Source organism: Tupaia chinensis, unplaced genomic scaffold, assembly GCF_000334495.1.
Source record: "Tupaia chinensis unplaced genomic scaffold, TupChi_1.0 Scaffold000377_2, whole genome shotgun sequence".
Classification (NCBI taxonomy): domain Eukaryota; kingdom Metazoa; phylum Chordata; class Mammalia; order Scandentia; family Tupaiidae; genus Tupaia; species Tupaia belangeri.
In genome coordinates, this window is record NW_006159876.1 from 1,943,236 (window position 1) to 1,962,211 (window position 18,976).

General features: G+C 43.4%; 1 protein-coding gene across 3 annotated transcripts in view; it reads left to right on the top strand.

Annotated features, from left to right (window-relative positions):
* Positions 1-1,206: 1,206 nt before the first annotated feature.
* Positions 1,207-18,976, top strand: part of AAGAB (alpha and gamma adaptin binding protein) — a 34,095-nt gene continuing 16,325 nt past the window's right edge. For all 3 annotated transcript variants that reach the window (XM_027773808.1, XM_027773811.1, XM_027773810.1), the window contains exons 1-4: positions 1,207-1,397; positions 1,547-1,643; positions 2,248-2,337; positions 6,919-7,002. In XM_027773808.1, coding sequence (XP_027629609.1) covers positions 1,610-1,643; positions 2,248-2,337; positions 6,919-7,002 — 208 coding nt within the window. In that variant the 5' untranslated portion in view covers positions 1,207-1,397; positions 1,547-1,609. The remainder of the gene's footprint in view (positions 1,398-1,546; positions 1,644-2,247; positions 2,338-6,918; positions 7,003-18,976) is intronic.

An 18,976-nucleotide genomic window follows, 5' to 3' on the forward strand; every position in this document is an offset into this window, starting at 1 on the left:
CGCACCCCCAGCAGGATCCCGATGCCACGATCCACTGCCGTCCTTCAGCCAGCTCCAGATCATGGGCACCTGCATGCTGGTGTATCCAGGGAGCTCTCTGGTTGTGGATGGGGAACTTTCCCATGTGGGATTGCCTCAGAGGTGCCGAGTTTTACTGCAGTGCCGCTGTCCCTAATTTGAGGCATATTTTGCATGTTCACTGTAGTATGCCTTGAGAAGGAGTCTGTAATCAATTTTCTTTACATTCTTTTTATAACCCAATTACTGGCACGTCATTTTACTTCTCTAAGCTCATTTTCCACGTCTGTATCAAATGGAGGCTGTGGGCTTGCATGTAACAGTTGGGAGTTTGGGTTTGAGCAATTTCCAATGTCTCTTCCGGAAGTTTTAACTCTTCTATGACATACTTAGCGAAATGCTCCATGACCAGGTCCACATTTATTTGCTTGTCTTTGGCTAATGCTTTACAGTGAGGATTTCCTGTTGCATCCATGTGGCGCATGGATTTTTGAACGATTTAGTTATAATCTAAGACATTTAATTTGCTCGGGTAGTATATGTACAACATTTTCCAAAGGTGTCTTCATCAAACAAGTTTAGGTTGGCTTTCAAAGGCCATGAACAAGTCTGAATATTAATGGAATTGAGGTCATTACGTAAAGGCAACTGGGGACATTTCTCATTATCCATTCTTTATTTCACTAATTAAATTAATGTCTGAACATTTAGACCAAAGAATATGTGTAACTCCTCTATTTTATTTAGGTATAGCCTCAGCCCTATATTCCTTTTAGGTTGTAGTAAGTACAAAATAGTTACAAATTCTTGAGGAAATTCTTGAGGATTATTATAATCTTATACCTCCCATGAAGTACATGAGCAATAAAATGAATGCAATTGTCATTCTTTCTCTTGTGTTTGCTCTTTTCTGGATACTTGGTTAGGTGATTGCTTTTGTTCTCTATTACTAGCTAACCTAGCCATAAGGATTTTTGTATTCTTAAAAAACCCAATGACTTAAATTATGTTATCATTATTTTTATAATCAAAGGACCAGAGAGGAAAATATCCTAATACATATGGAGCGCCTTCGAAATCCTTGCCTAAAGGGAAGCAGCCAAAGTACCAGGTTAACCTTGTCTCTGAGAAAATCCACCAAGATGTACTGGTTTGACACTACGTAGTAACGTTGTATCATTTATTTAGATATCCTTGGATCAGAAGATCTTATCGTGGATGTGACTTCCGATGATGCTGTGAGATTTTATCCCTGGACCATTGATAATAAATACTATTCAGCGGATATCAATCTGTGTGTGGTGCCAAACAAATTTCTCGTCACTGCGGAGATCGCAGAGTCTGTACAAGCGTTTGTGGTTTACTTTGACAGCACACAAGTAAGTCTGGGCCTTCTATGGAATCTTGAATAAGAAACTACCAAGTGCTTGCTTTTATTTCCCCCTGCATTTTCTCTGAACTCTCAATGTCTTTTTTTTTTTCTTTTCTATGTGTGTGTGTGCGTGTGTGTTCGTTTTTGTTCCTCTAGAAATCGGGTCTTGATAGCGTCTCCTCATGGCTTCCGCTGGCAGAAGCGTGGTTACCTGAGGTGATGATCTTGGTCTGTGATAGAGTGAATGAAAACGGTAAGGCAATCAGGTGGGAGGGTCGTTGGGCAAGTGTTGGCCATTCCTGAAGGGAGTACATCTGGTTCCTTAGGACAGTAGGGCTCATGGGACTTTATTGCTTTACAACAGCATTTTCAGCTATTTCTCTTTGAGATGTTGCAGTGGTTAACATTTTTAAAAGGATAGATACCTTGGGAGGGACCAACAGTTAGCCTAATGGCTATGTCGCTGGATTCCCACCTGGTCGACCACGATTCGAGTCCCGAACCCAGTGGCTTAAACTCACACCGGGCATGTGTGCCCAAGATCCCGAGAGGAGAATGGAGGAGAAGGGATTGCGGCGTAGCCATCCCCCCTGGGGGGTGATTTCTCGCTTTCTGTCTCTCTGTCTCTCTCTGTCTGGTGAGTGCACGCGCCCTATAGCAAAAACCTCTCCAAAAAAAAAAAAAAAAGAATAGATACCTTGGGGATGAGAAATTGTTTTGTTTTTATTACTCTATTTGAAATGTCCTTAGAGTAACATTGACATGAAGGGAAATCTGTTCAGATTTGTGGAAATCACTGCAGAGGTATTCATGTTTTATTTTATTTTTACTTATAAAGATTATTTTATTATGTTTAGGTGTAAGCCGACAGAAAGCTCAAGAATGGTGCATCAAACATGGCTTTGAATTGGTAGAACTTAGCCCAGAGGAGTTGCCTGAGGAGGATGGTGAGTGTTTATGCAATAATAGAACACATAGTATTTGAATTAAGATACAAGAGTTTATTTTAATTCAAGGAAGAAGAATCATAGTAAAATTTCAGAAACGTTTTTTTCTCTAGCTATTTGGAAAGATTTGAGCAAAATTCATTTATTTTGTTTCACCATCCATTTTAGGATTTTGAAAATGTTCTTGGTTTTTCTTATGAGGAAAGTTTTCTAGATAGAAATCTGTTATTTCCCAAATCCCTTATGCTTTCACCACTGCCAAAAGAAGAGGGTTAGATATTCACAGGCAAAGTTTACCTTTCTTACTTCGTTTGCATTTTTGTTTTTAATTTGCAAGAGGTTACATGCACTCACTAGAGGGAGAGAGGGAAAGCACCCCCCATGGGGGCTGGTCACGCCACAAATACATCCTCTTTCCTTTTTCCCTCCCTTCGGCCGTTTGGGCATGCATGTACATGTGCCTGGTATGTTTTTCAACCTGCCCACTTTCAAACCATGTAGTCAGCCACATGGGTTCCAACTGCCTTAACCACCCATGCTACTGACTGGCCCAATGTTACTTATTTTCAGTTTGTAGGAACCTAAAGCTGAATTCTCAGGAACCCCACAGGTCATGTCAGATGTCTTGTAGGTCTTGTGAATGTTGGAAACCAAAGATAGTTCCAGAATGCCTCTCTCTGGGTAACTTTGTATGAACTGTCTTCTCCTATCATCTGGACCTTCTGTTTCATCTCCCTCTTCTCTCTTCCCCCTTTTCTTTTCTCATCTTTTTCCTTCCAAGTACACCTATCATGGGATCTACCAGGAAAAGATACTTTTTCCCCCATCAATTTACATAATCTGGTGCCAGAGATAAAACATGTATGTAACTAGTTGAATAACCAAGTAGACTAGACTGCCCATATGTATCACAGGAAAAACACAGGCGTTATGGTATTTCAGACACAGGAGAGATGATTTCTCTTTAGAAGGTCAGAGAATGAAGTGGCAGCTTGAGCTGCCCCATGTCCACTCCTTGGGGAAGAAGTGGACAAGGTGCTAGACTTGTAGAGGACTGGTGGTTAGGCGGCATTGAGAAGGTACCAGCTATCCCAAAAGACGCTCTGGGCAAGGGTGACCAAGATGGATTACGGTGCACAGATGGGGCATAAGTAGTCATTACGTGAAATCTGTAACCTATATATTTAAAAAAGGAATCAAGAAATCATTTTCTTGGGCTGACCCTGTGGTGTAATAGAAATGTACTGCTCAAGAGAAGCTGGCTATCACAGGGCAACTATGGTTCAAATCTCCAGCCCAGTCAGCCCAGAACACAGTGGGGACATGCATGCCTGCCCGAGATCTCATGAACTGGAGGACTGGGGACCCTTTGACTTATTTAGGATTTTTCTAAAGTACTGTATCTTTGTCAGTAAAACTCTGCCAGAGAAGAAGAGAATAAAAATGAAGTGAAGGGGCCGGCAGGAGGTGTGGAAGTTAAGCTGTTGTACTCCCACATGGTCTACCACGATTCTAGCCCTGGTCCAGTGGCTTGAAAATCATGCTGGGGACGTAATGCTTGTGTGCCGAAAATCCCAAGAGGATAGTAGGGATTGTGGTATGGCCATCCCCATCGAAGGGAGAATTTCTTACTTCCCCTTCCTCTGTCTGTCTCTCTGGTGAATGTACGTGCCCTATGGCAAAGACCTTTAAAAAAAAATTGAGAGAAAAGGCCAATGAAGCTGGCTTGTGGTGACTCACTGGTAATGCAGTGCTCTGCAGAGTGGAACCCACACATAGGTTCTAGGTTCGTACCTGGAGTCTCTCTGCACACGCTAGGCTGGATGGGCATGCCCGTGCCCATGATCCAGACTAGCTGAAGCCGGGGGTGAATAGCAGCGTGAAGACTTTGAGGGTGCCTCTTTTTCTGTCTGTCTGTCTCTCTTTTTGCCTCTCTCTTTTATAGGAGAAATACATAAAGTTTAAAAAAAAGGTGTTTTTTCTCCCTGTACATTCTTTAAAATTTCGACAATTAGGGAGTACAGATTCTCCTGTGTTTCTGTGTTTTTCTAGGTCCCCGACAAGTTCCACTCTGTTCGTATGTGTATGTATGTGAGCACGTGTGCAATCGCTTATTTGTGGTACTAGAATTTTCTCTTCTTCCTATTGTCCTTGCAAGTTAGGATTTGATGGTTATGATTTCATAATCTCTTCTTTATACCACTGTCCTCTCTTTGCCCTTGGTCTGAATGCTGTTCTTTTATTAATTTAGTGTAATCTTTTTTGTTCTTTTGAGAGACTTTTGCTATAGGGCATGGGTACTCTTGGGAGAGACAGAGAAAGACAGAGAAGTAGAAAGTGAGAAATCATCCCCCAGTGGGGATGGCCACAACACAATTCCTTTTCCATTCTCTTCTCGGAATTTTGGGCATGCAAGCACACGTGCCTCACACGAACTTCAAGCCACTGGGTCCCAAACTCAAACCATGCTTGACCATGTGGAAGTCCAGCGCTTTAACCACTATGCCACCTGCTAGCTCAAGCTTAATCTTAAAATAGGTTTTTTGACAGGTCATTTTTAGGTAAGGTCATGGAAAACCTTCATAGAATTTTTTAAGACAAACTGTTCCAAGCCATAGGCCCTCATCTTTATCTGCAGTGTAGGACTCTATGCTTGTTAGTTTTAAATTTCATGTCCCATATAGCAAATTATGAAATAATAATAATAATAGATAAAATTAGATAAATAATTCTTTAAAAGCATTTTTTATCAGGCTAACTTGTTGCCTGGTCGTTAAGGGAGCTGGATCCCACAACTGTGTGTATCAAGTCCCAGACCCAGTTGCTTGGGGGGGAAAAAAACCATGTGCCCAAAATACTGAAAGGGGGGAGAAATGGAGGAGAAGGGATTATGGTGTGATCATTTCCCTTGGAAGGTACTTTTTCTCTGTCTCTTTCTGTTCCTGTGTGTTTCTCTGGCAAGGGCTTGCCTTTCCCCATCCCTCTCTTCTCGATTAAAAGAAAAAAAAAAATTTTTTTTAAATCGTATTGGTTCTAATTCTTCATTTCAGGCTGCATTTTTGGTTCTGGGTTATATCAAAGTATTTCTTACCCAAGAATGGAGTCTTTCATAATTAAGATAAATATGCCTCTTAATGCCTCTTCCCCCAAGCACTGGTGGTGATAAGCTCATCTTTCTGGAGTATTTCAGGTTAATCCTCACCATATTTCTGTGGGTGGGGTGGTGTTCTTTAAAGGATTCGGCAGCCCAGGGAATAGCTGTTGTGTGCCTGCTGTCTTTCAGGCACCACGTTAGGTCCCAGACATGCCTGAGGGAGTTCCCAGTCCAGTGGGCAAGGCTCCATCGGCAAGGCCTCAGTCCCAGTGCCTCCTTTCTCTAGGACAGGTGTGCACAGAGCTGTCATCCCCACTTTTCTTTAAGGATGCCATAAGTGGTTTGCCCTTGATCAAATGGCCAGAAACAACAAGGCCTGGGTTCAAATGTAAATCTTCTGACTTTCACTTCTGTGTTCTTCCTGTTAAACCACCTAGGGCCAGACCCGGCCCCCAGAGACAGATTCTGGGTGGACTGTGTTCTTTTGTTCTTTTTTTAAATTCCATGAGTAAGAGGAAGAGAGAGAGAGGTACAGTGTCCCAGACAGGTTCTTGATGCTACAGTCCATGACACCCCAGCCACATCCACGGCCCTGCTTCATCCAGCTTGAATCATGGGAGGTCTCCAGACGGGAATCCACGGCCTTCCCTGTGGGCGTGCTGTGCAGGCTTCATGTGCACCACTGTGTCCCAGCTCCCGTGTCCTGTAAACTCTCAGGAGACTTTTCTTATCCACACGAAAACGCCTTCTGCTGTTATTTTCGACAAGCACTCGTGTGCTTTTCAAGACCCGAAGGCTCTTCACTTGCCTAGTGCACAATCAGATGTGTACTGTAGCTGAGGAACCACCCTCTCGGTGTGCTGACTGGGACTTCTGCCCTGTTATTTAGAGCAGTCGAAGTCCAGAAGCAGGACGGTACTAGGACCGAACTAAGTTGTTTTCATGACACTTTGCCTGTCTCTCACACTTAGTACTTTCACTTCCCACTCTTAGACTTTCTCTGATCAAGTTCTTCTCTAGGTATCTACCATAACTAATGCTGTCCCATGGTTCCCAGCAGTAGGTAGAGCAGTCGTGGGATCTGACAGCATACTGACAGAACCTGCCTTCAGGAGTCTCATCCTCTGTAGGTAACCCAGTGTGGCATCTCTGATACAGTGCCAGGGTTGCACAGCGAATAGACTCTCAAACTTCTAGGAGCCTGTGAGTGGGTTCCACTGGCGAGGCCGTGGAGATGACTTCATTATAGACCTCTCTTATATCGTGTGTTTAATTATCTTAATGTCTAACGTATTCATAGCATGAGCTCTGAAGTTTTGTATTTGCCGTTTTTTCCCCTAATTAATAAGTTATTTCGTGAAGTAACAAATGTGATGATTAAGCCACTATCGTTTGAAAGTGTGGCTTACATAGGTATACATATGTATGGATATTATGCATGTATGTGTGAGTGTGTGTATAAATATATATTTCCCCTCCCTGATTAGATGACTTCCCAGAATCTACAGGAGTAAAACGAATTGTACAAGCCTTGAATGCCAATGTCTGGTCCAACGTAGTGATGAAGAATGGTAAGTAACTTGGAGCTAAAGTAATTGTTTCTCCCTGTTCCCTGCAAGTTTTAAATCACCGAGATATGTGTGGAACCATTAGTATTGTATGGAATCTGTAGATTTGTTCCAATTTCAAATTCCCAGTTGAAGGAGGAACCAAAAATAGCATTACTAGGAATTTTTAACATATGCTCAACAGTTCATTCAGTGAGAGTTTGGGGATTGCCCACAACATGCTCAACATTGTCTTTGGCTTTGAGAAATACATCTAGATTGAACCCTATCCTTAAGGAGTTGCCACTCCAACTGTGAAACCCAAGTGTGCACTTTTCAAATGCTGTGGGAACCATGCAAAGCAGTTTGCAGTGCAAAGTGACCATTGGGGCAGTGAGCGTTTAGTCAGAGTTCTGGCTGTTGTTAGGCTTCAGGATTTAGAGCAAGCTTCAAGGAAAAGGTGGGTCTTCATGCTAATTTTCATGGTCAAGATTTGGGCAGATGATAGGTGAGATAAGCAATGGACCAAGTGCGATGTCAAAAAAATGGTTGTAGGTTTTAGGGCCGCTGGGAGAATCTGACCTGCCAGTGGAGGTAGAAGAGCCTGAACGCTAGGTGGGAGAATTTGTGCATTTTCCTGTAGGGATTATGGAGTCACTGGAAATATTTTTTAATTTGCTACAGGGTTTGTGTGCTCACCAGAGAGAGACAGAGAGTCAGGGGCCAGAAGAGTAGGGAGTGGGATATCACCCTCAGGGAGGATGGCCACATGCAGTCCCTTCTCTTGGGATCTTGGACACACACGTACACATACCCTGCATGTTTGTCAAGTTGCAGCTCCAGGACTCGAACCATGCAGTTGACCATGCGGGATCCAGTTATCTCAAGCACCATGGTACCAGCTGACCCACTCGAGATTTTTTTAACAAGAGAGTGTTGTAAAGATGTTGGCGCCTTTGAATGTCATGGTGATACCAGTGGGGGCTGGCAATGGAAGGAAGTCAAGGTCGAGGGTGAAGTCAGGGAGACCAGAATTGTTGCAGCAGCTCGGGAGTGAGGTCCTGGGGTCTCCGCTGATGAGATAGCCACGATCGTGGTGGCCAAGGCTGGCCCTGAAATGCAGTCCGAAGTGGGTAGGCTATCAGCTCTCATGGGCTGCTTGTAGTCTGTATGAGTTTACTCAGGCTACAATAACAACCACACACTAGATTCTGGAAGTCAGACGTCCCAAATCAAGGTGTTGGCAGGTCTGTGCTCCCTCTGCAGGCACCAGGGCTGTGTCTGTTCCAGGCTCTTCTCCTCACTTCAGGTAATTCCTTGGCTCGTGGTAGCAGAACCCCAGTCTTCATGCTGTGTTCTTGTGTACCTAGCCATGTCCAAATTTCCCCTGCTTGTAAGGACGTAGTCAGGTTGAATTACTGCAGTATGATGTCATCTCGACTAATTCCATCTACCATGACCCTTCTCCCAACAAGGTCGTATTCTTTTCTTTTGCAGAGGTTTTTGCTACAGGGTGTGTGCACTTGCCAAAGAGACAGAGACAGACAAACAGAAAGCGAGAAATCACCCCCCAGGGGAGATGGCCATGCCGCAATCCTTTCTCCTCCATTCTCCTTTCGGGATCTTGGGCGTGCATGTACACGCGCCCGGTGTGAGTTTAAGCCACCAAGTCCGAGACTCAGACCTCGGTCGACTACTCAGGAGTTCAGCAACATAGCCATTACGCTAATTACTGGCCCCCAGCAAGGTCGTAATCTGAGGCACTGGAGGCTAGGACTCGGACGTGTGAGTCAGGAGGGTGCAGTTCCCCTAGCTCTGTCCTTTGGGAACCACTGACTGTGGAGCGTTGTTCCCTTCTGTAGCTCTTGGTTGCCTTGGCAAGTACGTTAGGTGAACAATGCCAAAGGGAATGAGAGCCATTGTATTTTACAGTGAGCTTGCCCCATCTTCCCTGAGAAAAAAGTCAAGTGCAAGATCAGTTTTATAGTAGTGGAGTATTTCAACGTAGTTGTTGGTAGACACTTGAGCATGAAGTGAGGCGGGGCCCGTCAGCTTGCCTGAGGTCTGATCTAACCCGATTTCGGAGACACTCTGGGCAGAAGATACCCCCCCCTGTCCTTCTCTCCTCTCTCCTGTCTCTTTCCACCTTTTTTCTTCCTGGGGGGTGGAGGGGGGGAGGTGGTAGATCTAAGGCATCTGTTACTTTGAAATGCAAAGATAACGGATTTTAATTGTATTGCTATTATAATCAAATAAGGCCCTTATAGATGTAGAAGGAATAGGACATTTTAGCCTATGTTGTTTTTTCTCTGTTAAATAAACAAACTCAAATTAAGCCTTGGTCCTTCTCATTCATTCATTCAGCTAATCCATGTCGAGTTCTTACCATAGGGAGGCATTGTTCTAAACTGTCTACACTATAAAAATAAGCTTAGGGTATGGCACATAAACTGGATTGATTTAGAATAAAATGATATTCAGTGGTGCTTGTTATATTTATGAGAACTATTTTCAGAAAATCTTATTTGGCTTCAATCACTTTTTGAAAAATCTGTCTCCCAAGTTCATACATTAAAGAAGTCCTTGCCTTGTACTGTACAGTTACGGCTGTAAATTTAGACACTAACTGAGCATGCTTTATTACTGTGGAAGTATGGTCAAAGTTGCCTTTTGGAAAAAAAAATGTCATTCTACTTGTTTTAGGCACTAAACAATATTCTTAAAAGGACTGAAACACAGAGAGGCATGTTATGAATTTTTTGTGGTTCTCTGTCCTAAGAGGCACTTGCTGTCTTTTTTTTCTCTGTAGTACATTGGTTTGCTGTTAACCAAAACCCAAATATTTAATTCCATCTTTAAGAGGACCCTGGCCTGTGTGGTAGGAAAGAAACTTTACTTTCTTACTAGGAAGAGCCCTGAGTTTGGAAATAAATGACATTTAGATATAACCCAGGTCTCAAAGTATGGAAGTCATCCTTGTATAGATACACTTTGTGGATAGGTGGTGGGCTGCTTTTCCAGAGTAACCTCCATTGTATACTTTTTTAAGAGAGATTTTTGCCCTATGTATGTGTGCTCACCAGAGAGACAGAGACAGGAAGCAAAAACTCACCCCCCACAATCCCGTCTCCATTCTCCTCTCGGGATTTTGGCCATGCATGCACACGTGCCCCATGTGAGTTTTAAGATGCTGGGTCTGGGACTTGAACCGTGGTCAACTACATGGGAGTTCAGTGATGTTAACCATTACGCCACCTGCTGGCCTCCCGCTTATGCTCTTCCTGATCTTTGCTTTGCTGGTGATCGGTTCAAGTGCCCATTGAGGGGTTAGCAGGCTTTTCTTGAATGTACAAATGATGCCCACCAGCAGGTGCTTAGGTTGGTTTACGTGTTTTCAAAAGATGTCTTCTCTACTTTTGTTCTCTTTTTTCTCTTTCACCCTTTTTCTTTGATCTTCACGTGGTTAAATATAAATAACATGCTGCTGTTACTTATTACTTTATGTTATTTATTTTTACAAGGGTAGCCATTTTTAAGTGGGCAGTTTGGTGATATTAAGTACATTCACATTGTTATATTGTTATATAACCACCATCACTCAAAAAATTTAAACCAAAAAGTTTCTTTAAATCAGAAGGTTAGCTGACAAAATAAAAATCAGTAGTGAAAGTAGTGGATAGCTTTTTCAGGACACTATTGACTGATTTTTTTGTTACTTTGGTTGGGAAAATTACTATAGCCACACTCGATTCTTTGGGACTCTTACACTGGGAAATTATATAATTCCAGTTGTTTTTTGGGATTGTGTATTATCTGTTTAGCATTTATGCAGCAGGTATATGGAACACTTAGGTTAGTGCCTTGCCCATCTCTCTTTCTTAAAGTTTTACTACAGGGCATGTGCACTCGCTGGAGAGAGACACAGAGAGATAGTATCTCCTCCATTCTCTTCTTAGGATTTTGGGCATACATGCATACATGCCCAGCCCATTTTCAACTGTGGAGCATGTGGGAGCTGACCCCTTCACCACCACGCCACCTGGCACACTGTTCGCCGGTCTTCAATGTTGTATAGGTGAAGAAACGTTAGTTTGACGTTCATTTAAAAGCACTCCATTTGGGGTAGGAGGAGTGTAGGGGTAACATGCAGTGCTCTGCAAGGCAGACCCACATGGGAGGGTTGCTGTTTTGTCTCTGGAGACCTCCCTGGGTACACTGGGCACCCATGTGCCCATCATCCTAGCTTGTAGAGGCTGGGGTTGGAGCCCAGGTCCAGGGCCCTGTTGTGGGTGCTGTCTCTTTGTCTCTTTGTCTCACTCACTCATGGACTACATAAACTTAAAAAATCCATTTTGGACATGCTTGGTTTGAAAAAACAATTCCACATCTATTAATGGCAAAAATTTTAGCTGCCAATGATGCATTTTTTTTCCCTGCTTCTTTTTTTAAAAATCATTTTAATTCTTACTTTTACTTTTTAAAATTTGCCAGAGGGCATGTGCACTTGCTGGAGAGAATGAGAAAGTGAAGAAGCACCCCTCAAGGGGGACGATCGCAACCCCAACCTCTTCTCCCCCATCTCTCCCTCTTTTGGGGTTTTTGGGTATGCACACATGTCTGATGTGTTTTTCAAGCCTCTGGGTCTGGGACTCAGACTGCACATTGATGTGGGTTGAGCCACCTTAACCACCACACCACCAGCTGACCTGTTACCAGCTTTCACTTTGACCAGTCTTCTTCCTGGACTTCTTCCAAGGTGAAGAGCATTCCCATGGAACTAGGAAAGATTTATTAGCTTATGGCAGCCAAAATGATCAAAGGGAGGACCAGAGTGGAGGATTGTCTAATAAAATCGGTGGGGAAAACCAGAAAACAGGTTTAATTGTAATCTGTAGTAGAGGGTATGTTAAGGCTAATATGGACTTGATTCACCAGATCCCAGATTGCTGAAACTCAAGAACATTCCCTAAAGCTTAAAATAATTCACCAATTACAAATAAGATGAAGACATTACTGAACACAGCAGGCCATGATTTATGGAGCGTCTTACACTAAGAAACGATCCAGACAGGAAGTAGCTGTGGCTCAGAAAGGGGCTACAGCACGTGTTTTCAAAAGATGTCTTCTCTACTTTTGTTCTCTTTTTTCTCTTTCACCCTTTTTCTTTGATCTTCACGTGGTTAAATATAAATAACATGCTGCTGTTACTTATTACTTTATGTTATTTATTTTTACAAGGGTAGCCATTTTTAAGTGGGCAGTTTGGTGATATTAAGTACATTCACATTGTTATATTGTTATATAACCACCATCACTCAAAAAATTTAAACCAAAAAGTTTCTTTAAATCAGAAGGTTAGCTGACAAAATAAAAATCAGTAGTGAAAGTAGTGGATAGCTTTTTCAGGACACTATTGACTGATTTTTTTGTTACTTTGGTTGGGAAAATTACTATAGCCACACTCGATTCTTTGGGACTCTTACACTGGGAAATTATATAATTCCAGTTGTTTTTTGGGATTGTGTATTGTCTGTTTAGCATTTATGCAGCAGGTATATGGAACACTTAGGTTAGTGCCTTGCCCATCTCTCTTTCTTAAAGTTTTACTACAGGGCATGTGCACTCGCTGGAGAGAGACACAGAGAGATAGTATCTCCTCCATTCTCTTCTTAGGATTTTGGGCATACATGCATACATGCCCAGCCCATTTTCAACTGTGGAGCATGTGGGAGCTGACCCCTTCACCACCACGCCACCTGGCACACTGTTCGCCGGTCTTCAATGTTGTATAGGTGAAGAAACGTTAGTTTGACGTTCATTTAAAAGCACTCCATTTGGGGTAGGAGGAGTGTAGGGGTAACATGCAGTGCTCTGCAAGGCAGACCCACATGGGAGGGTTGCTGTTTTGTCTCTGGAGACCTCCCTGGGTACACTGGGCACCCATGTGCCCATCATCCTAGCTTGTAGAGGCTGGGGTTGGAGCCCAGGTCCAGGGCCCTGTTGTGGGTGCTGTCTCTTTGTCTCTTTGTCTCACTCACTCATGGACTACATAAACTTAAAAAATCCATTTTGGACATGCTTGGTTTGAAAAAACAATTCCACATCTATTAATGGCAAAAATTTTAGCTGCCAATGATGCATTTTTTTTCCCTGCTTCTTTTTTTAAAAATCATTTTAATTCTTACTTTTACTTTTTAAAATTTGCCAGAGGGCATGTGCACTTGCTGGAGAGAATGAGAAAGTGAAGAAGCACCCCTCAAGGGGGACGATCGCAACCCCAACCTCTTCTCCCCCATCTCTCCCTCTTTTGGGGTTTTTGGGTATGCACACATGTCTGATGTGTTTTTCAAGCCTCTGGGTCTGGGACTCAGACTGCACATTGATGTGGGTTGAGCCACCTTAACCACCACACCACCAGCTGACCTGTTACCAGCTTTCACTTTGACCAGTCTTCTTCCTGGACTTCTTCCAAGGTGAAGAGCATTCCCATGGAACTAGGAAAGATTTATTAGCTTATGGCAGCCAAAATGATCAAAGGGAGGACCAGAGTGGAGGATTGTCTAATAAAATCGGTGGGGAAAACCAGAAAACAGGTTTAATTGTAATCTGTAGTAGAGGGTATGTTAAGGCTAATATGGACTTGATTCACCAGATCCCAGATTGCTGAAACTCAAGAACATTCCCTAAAGCTTAAAATAATTCACCAATTACAAATAAGATGAAGACATTACTGAACACAGCAGGCCATGATTTATGGAGCGTCTTACACTAAGAAACGATCCAGACAGGAAGTAGCTGTGGCTCAGAAAGGGGCTACAGCGAATTCTCATGAGTGACAGTAAATGTCATTCAAATAAGAAAGATATTTGGCCTACGCTATGAGACTGTTATCTTGGAAAGCAACTTTTCTTTCTTCTCAGTAGCTTTCTATGCAATACTTTTTTTCTACCAGGTCTTCTGGTTAAATTGACCCAGATGTCATGTCCTTGTGTTTTGTTGAACTTAATAAGGAGCATTGTTTCGTGTGATGTGATGGTACCTGTGAGTTATCCCCGTGAAGGCATTTCGAACATGGAATCGCCGTGCGTACATCCGGTATGGCTGCTTCCTTTCACAGATGGGAAAGGCGAGCTCTCAGCAAGGCGAGGTCGCTTCCCATCTTCCCACAGCGAGTTAGTAGCTAAGGTGGAGCCAGATGGCAGGTCTCCTCTCCAGGAGTGTTGGGTTTTTCCATTACAGTGTGTTGGTTTCCATTCGTTATATTATTGGCTGGTTGGAGAAGTGAGTACAAAGTGGCTAAATAATTTATTACGGTTGCAGGAGAAATCATTGGCAAGTTAGGTGGGTTCATCGGCTACAGAGCCCCCTTAGCCTAGGTGCTCTGGCGTGAGTAAGGTTAATGAGACGGGCTGAAAGCAATGATTGTATCTGAGAACATGGACTTTTTACTTATTTCCTTTACATCAATCTTTCTGGAATAGCGTTGATGCTAGTTCCGTCTCATTGTCTGTGCACTTAATCCAAAGTAAAGGTAAGGTTGCTGGGTGGGTAATATAGTAAATACGTACGCATTATTTATGAGTGACAGACGGATTATATTTATTTTTGGTTATTTTATTTGGAGTCACAACACCTGATTATTCTTTGATTTGAGTTACGACTCTTACACATACATAGTAGGTGCTCGGTGAACGTCTTTTTCTTATTTAATATCAGATTTAAAAGCAAATATGTTAAATTATAGTACTACTGGTATAGGCAAGTTTTTACACTAGAAAGAGATTTGTAAATTTTCCTGATAGACATAACTGCTGTATTAACTTGTCACACAGTTTTGTATTCTTGGCTGTACCAGTGTCTCATTTCATAAGCTAATGCATGCTTTTTTTTTAGGTTTTGCCATCAGGTGTGTGCACTCTCCAGCGAGAATCAAAGAGAGACATTGAGAGGGAAAGTGAAAAATCACCCCCTGGGGGGTTGGCCATGCCACAGTTTCTTCTCCTTCATTCTCCCCTTGGGATTTTGGGTACACACACACACACACACACACACAGGCACATTCACTCAGTGTGATTTTTCAAGTTGCTGGGTCTGGGACTCGAACTGTAATTGACCATATGGGAATCCACCGCCTTAACCACCATGCTACCTGCTGGCCCCATAATGTATGCATTTGTAACGGGAGCATTATTGATTTTTAATGGGGAGCACAAGAAGACTTTCTACAGGTGAAGCACAGATATAACATGTTAACCTATGTGAGAGGTTTTTAAAAACTCCAGAGAAGATATAAATTATGAAAAAACTCTATGTGGATTTCAAAATGTTTTCTACCAAAATAAACATGTGCAGTAATTTTATCTTTCCACAAAGTTTTTGAAGTCCCCCAATACACAGTATACCTGTGGTATTAATATTTTGGTGGGGAGGATCATGATTGGGGGGGAGCCTGAAAAGGCTCTGGGCATGTGTGGGGGCATAATGAAAATGACTAGAAACACTGAGCTAAAAGACCTGCTAGTTCTGAGCCCTCCCCTAGAGGAAGTCCCCAGGTACCATAGTATTCATTGTGAAGGTCCAAAGTTCTCAGCCTTGCGTTAAAGGCAAGACTTGGGAAATAAATGGTCCAGGAAATGAAGGGGCCAGGCCTTTCTTTACAGCTGGGCTTTTTGGTCCCTTCAGCCACATCCACATGCCTGCTGTATACCTTTCTATACCGACTGGCTCGCGTTCAGTTTACTGACCTGGAAGTCTGGCTGAGCGCAGTTGTCTAGGCTATTACCTACAGCGCCTATCAAAGCCTGGCCTGTGGCTCTGGAAACCAACCCTTCCGGTCTGTCTGTCGTGATCTCATCATGCCCTTTTATGATCATCACCATGAAAGGAGAAACTGGGTTGTTGCTTTATTCCAGATGTGGCTGGTTTTAATGTTGATTCCTCCCCTCTGCTGCCTTTTTGGTGTACGGGGAGTGAGACTGACTTCCTTCAGTTTCTCTGGTACATCAAAAAGCCTGTCTGGGGGACCAGCAGATGGCATGATGGTTACCCTGCTGGACTCTTATGTAGTCAACTGTGGTACAAGTCCTGGACCCAGTGGCTCAAAACTCAGGCCAGGTGTGTGTGTAGCATGTCCAAAATCCCAAGAGGAAAATGGAGGAGAAGAGATTACAGTGAGTCCATCCCCCTTGGGGGAGGTGACTTCTTGCTTTCTATTTTTCTGTCTCTCTCTGGCGAGCACACGCACCCTATAGCAAAAATCTCTCAAACAAAAACAAAAACAAAGTCTATCTGGGAGCCAGCAGGTGGTATAATGGTTACATCACTGGACTCCCACATGACCAGCTGTGGTTCAAGTCCTGGGCCGGGGCAGCTTAAACTCACATCAGGCACATGTGCATAAGTGCCCAAGATCCTGAGAGGAGAATGGAGGAGAAGGGATTGCAGCATGACCATCCCCCCTGGGGGGTGATTTCTTACTTTCTGTCTCTGCCTCTCCAGCAAGTGCATGTGCCCTATAGCAAAAATCTCTCTCTTATGGAAGAACAAAAAGCCTATCTGGGGTCAACAGGTGGAGTGGTGGTTAAGGCGTTGGATTACCACATGGCCAACCTCGGTTGAGTCCTGAATCCGACAGCTTGAAAATCACTCTGGGTGCATGTGCATGCGTGCCCAAAATCCTGAGAGGAGAATGGAGGAAGGGACTGCAGTGTGGCCATCCCTCTCTTTGTCTCTCTCTGACAAGCACATGCACCCTATGGCAAAAACCTTTTAAAAAAAAAGCCTTTCTGCATCTCGTTACTGTAGCTGAGCCAGGCATGCCCAGTGCTGGTTTTAAGGCCTTGACAAAGAAGATGATTAGTAGAAGCCTCTGAGCTGGGGTTTTAGATTTTGTCTGTTTTTCAGACAAGGTTATCACATACTGTTTCACCTGGGAAGGTGCCATTATACAGAGTCCTCACTCGAAGGGCCTGTGGAATGTTCCCCTGAGGTCTGCTTTCCTGGCTTTGTCACCTGAGCAGTGTTAAGTGCTGTTAGAGGTTTCCCCCGAAACAGTGGCTTTGGGGTATTGAGTGGGTCTTTAACAAATACACCGTGGAGTGAAGGGCTGGGAAGGGAAACACTGCAACCTCTTACTCTGTATTCAGCAAAGGAGGATTCAACTGAACAGAACTTCCGAAGTCTGGCTTTGATCCCCCAGGGGTAAGCAATCATTGCAGAGATGAGTATAATGATGAGAATTTGTTATTAAAAAATCACCCTCACAGTTATCCATAAGCAGATGAATGATGGGAACTCTCTTCAGATTAGTCACCCTGGAGGTGTGGCTCTTCGGTTGCCGCCTTGCAAAGACACTTTTGGTTTTCTTCCTCTGGAGCTATTTTTAGAACGGGCTATGAACCACATAAGAACAACCTTTGTCTTCTGGTATAGTCCTGTTCGGATGTTGTCATCTTTGCCTACCTCGGTGCTGACTGGGTTTTGACTTTTTTCTGAGCATTCCTTTGAGGATTTGCAAGCGTGTGCTTCAGGCTCTGGAAGTAGACTTTTAGATGGAAGCATTGTTGGAATTAGTTGAAAGCTTTACAAGTTTGGAAAAGACAGTATTTGTTCTGATGTTTAGTTCAGTTTATTAGGAATTGATGTGTCGGGAACCAGCAGTTAGCGTAATGGCTATGTCGCTGGACTCCCACGTAGTCAACCGCGGTTCAAGTCCCGGATCCGGTGGCTTAAAACTCATGCTGGGTGCGTGTGCGTGCGTGCCCAAGATCCCGAGAGGAGAATGGAGAAGAAGGGATTGCGGCGTGACCATCCCCCCTGGGGGGTGATTTCTCGCTTTCTGTCTCTATGTCTCTCTCTGTCTGTCTGGCGAGCGCATGCACCCTATAGCAAAAACCTCAAAAAAAAAAAAAAAAAAGGAATATGTGCACATAGGTAAAAAAGACTAGGAGGCCAGTTACCAAAATGTTAGTTAAGATTGGTGATTTCATTTCCTTCTCTATTTTTCTGTTTTCCAAAAATTTTTTTTTTTTTTGGAGAGGTTTTTGCTATAGGGTGCATACGCTCGCCAGAAAGACAGAAAGAGACAGAGAGATGGAAAGCGAAAAATCATCCCCCAGGTGGGTGACCACGCCGCAATTCCTTCTTCTCCGTTCTCCTCTTGGGATGCACACGTGCCCGGCATGAGTTTAAGCCACCGGGTCCTGGACTCGAACTGGGTTGACTACATGGGAGTTCAGCAACATAGCCATTATGCTAACTGCTGGTCCCTGCTTTCCAAATTTTCTACAACAAACTTATTGTTTATAATCAGAAAAAAGAGTAAAAATACAGTCTTACTTCTTTCTGGCCTTGCTCCTAATACCTTAAAGTATTGCCAGAAGCAGTTCTCGGTGTACGAGTAAACATCCTGCTTACAGGAGAGCGGGCAGAGATTCCCTGTCCTGGATCTGGAGCCGGTGTGGAGCCAGAGAGAGCATGTAGGCCTATTTCCCCACATCACCGCAGGCCTTAATAACACACTTCAAGGTTTTGCCCTTGTCATGCAATAGTTCAGTGAAAGAGAGTAAACAGGTTCTTCTGGTTCTTTTGTGATTTCAACACAGTTTTATTTCAGGGCCAGCAAGCAGCATAGTGGTTGAGGTGCTGAACTCCCACATGGTCAACTACAGTTTGAACCCCAGACCCGGTGTGTGTGCATGCATGCCCAAGATCCCAGGAGGAGAATGGAGATGGGATTGTGGCATGACCATCTCCCCTGGGGATGATTTCCCACTTTTTGTCTCTCTGCCTCTCTAGCAAGTACACATGCCCTGTAGCAGGATAGGGGGAGAATATTTCTAAATAAAATAAATAAATAAAAAATAAAAAATAATAAATCCTCTGTAAAAGAGAATAATGTTGATTTCTGTAGATGGCATACTTTATTGTGAGGATTAAAGAAGAATTGGATGATCAGTACTTAAAACATTTTCTGGGGTCAGCATGTGGCATGGTGTTT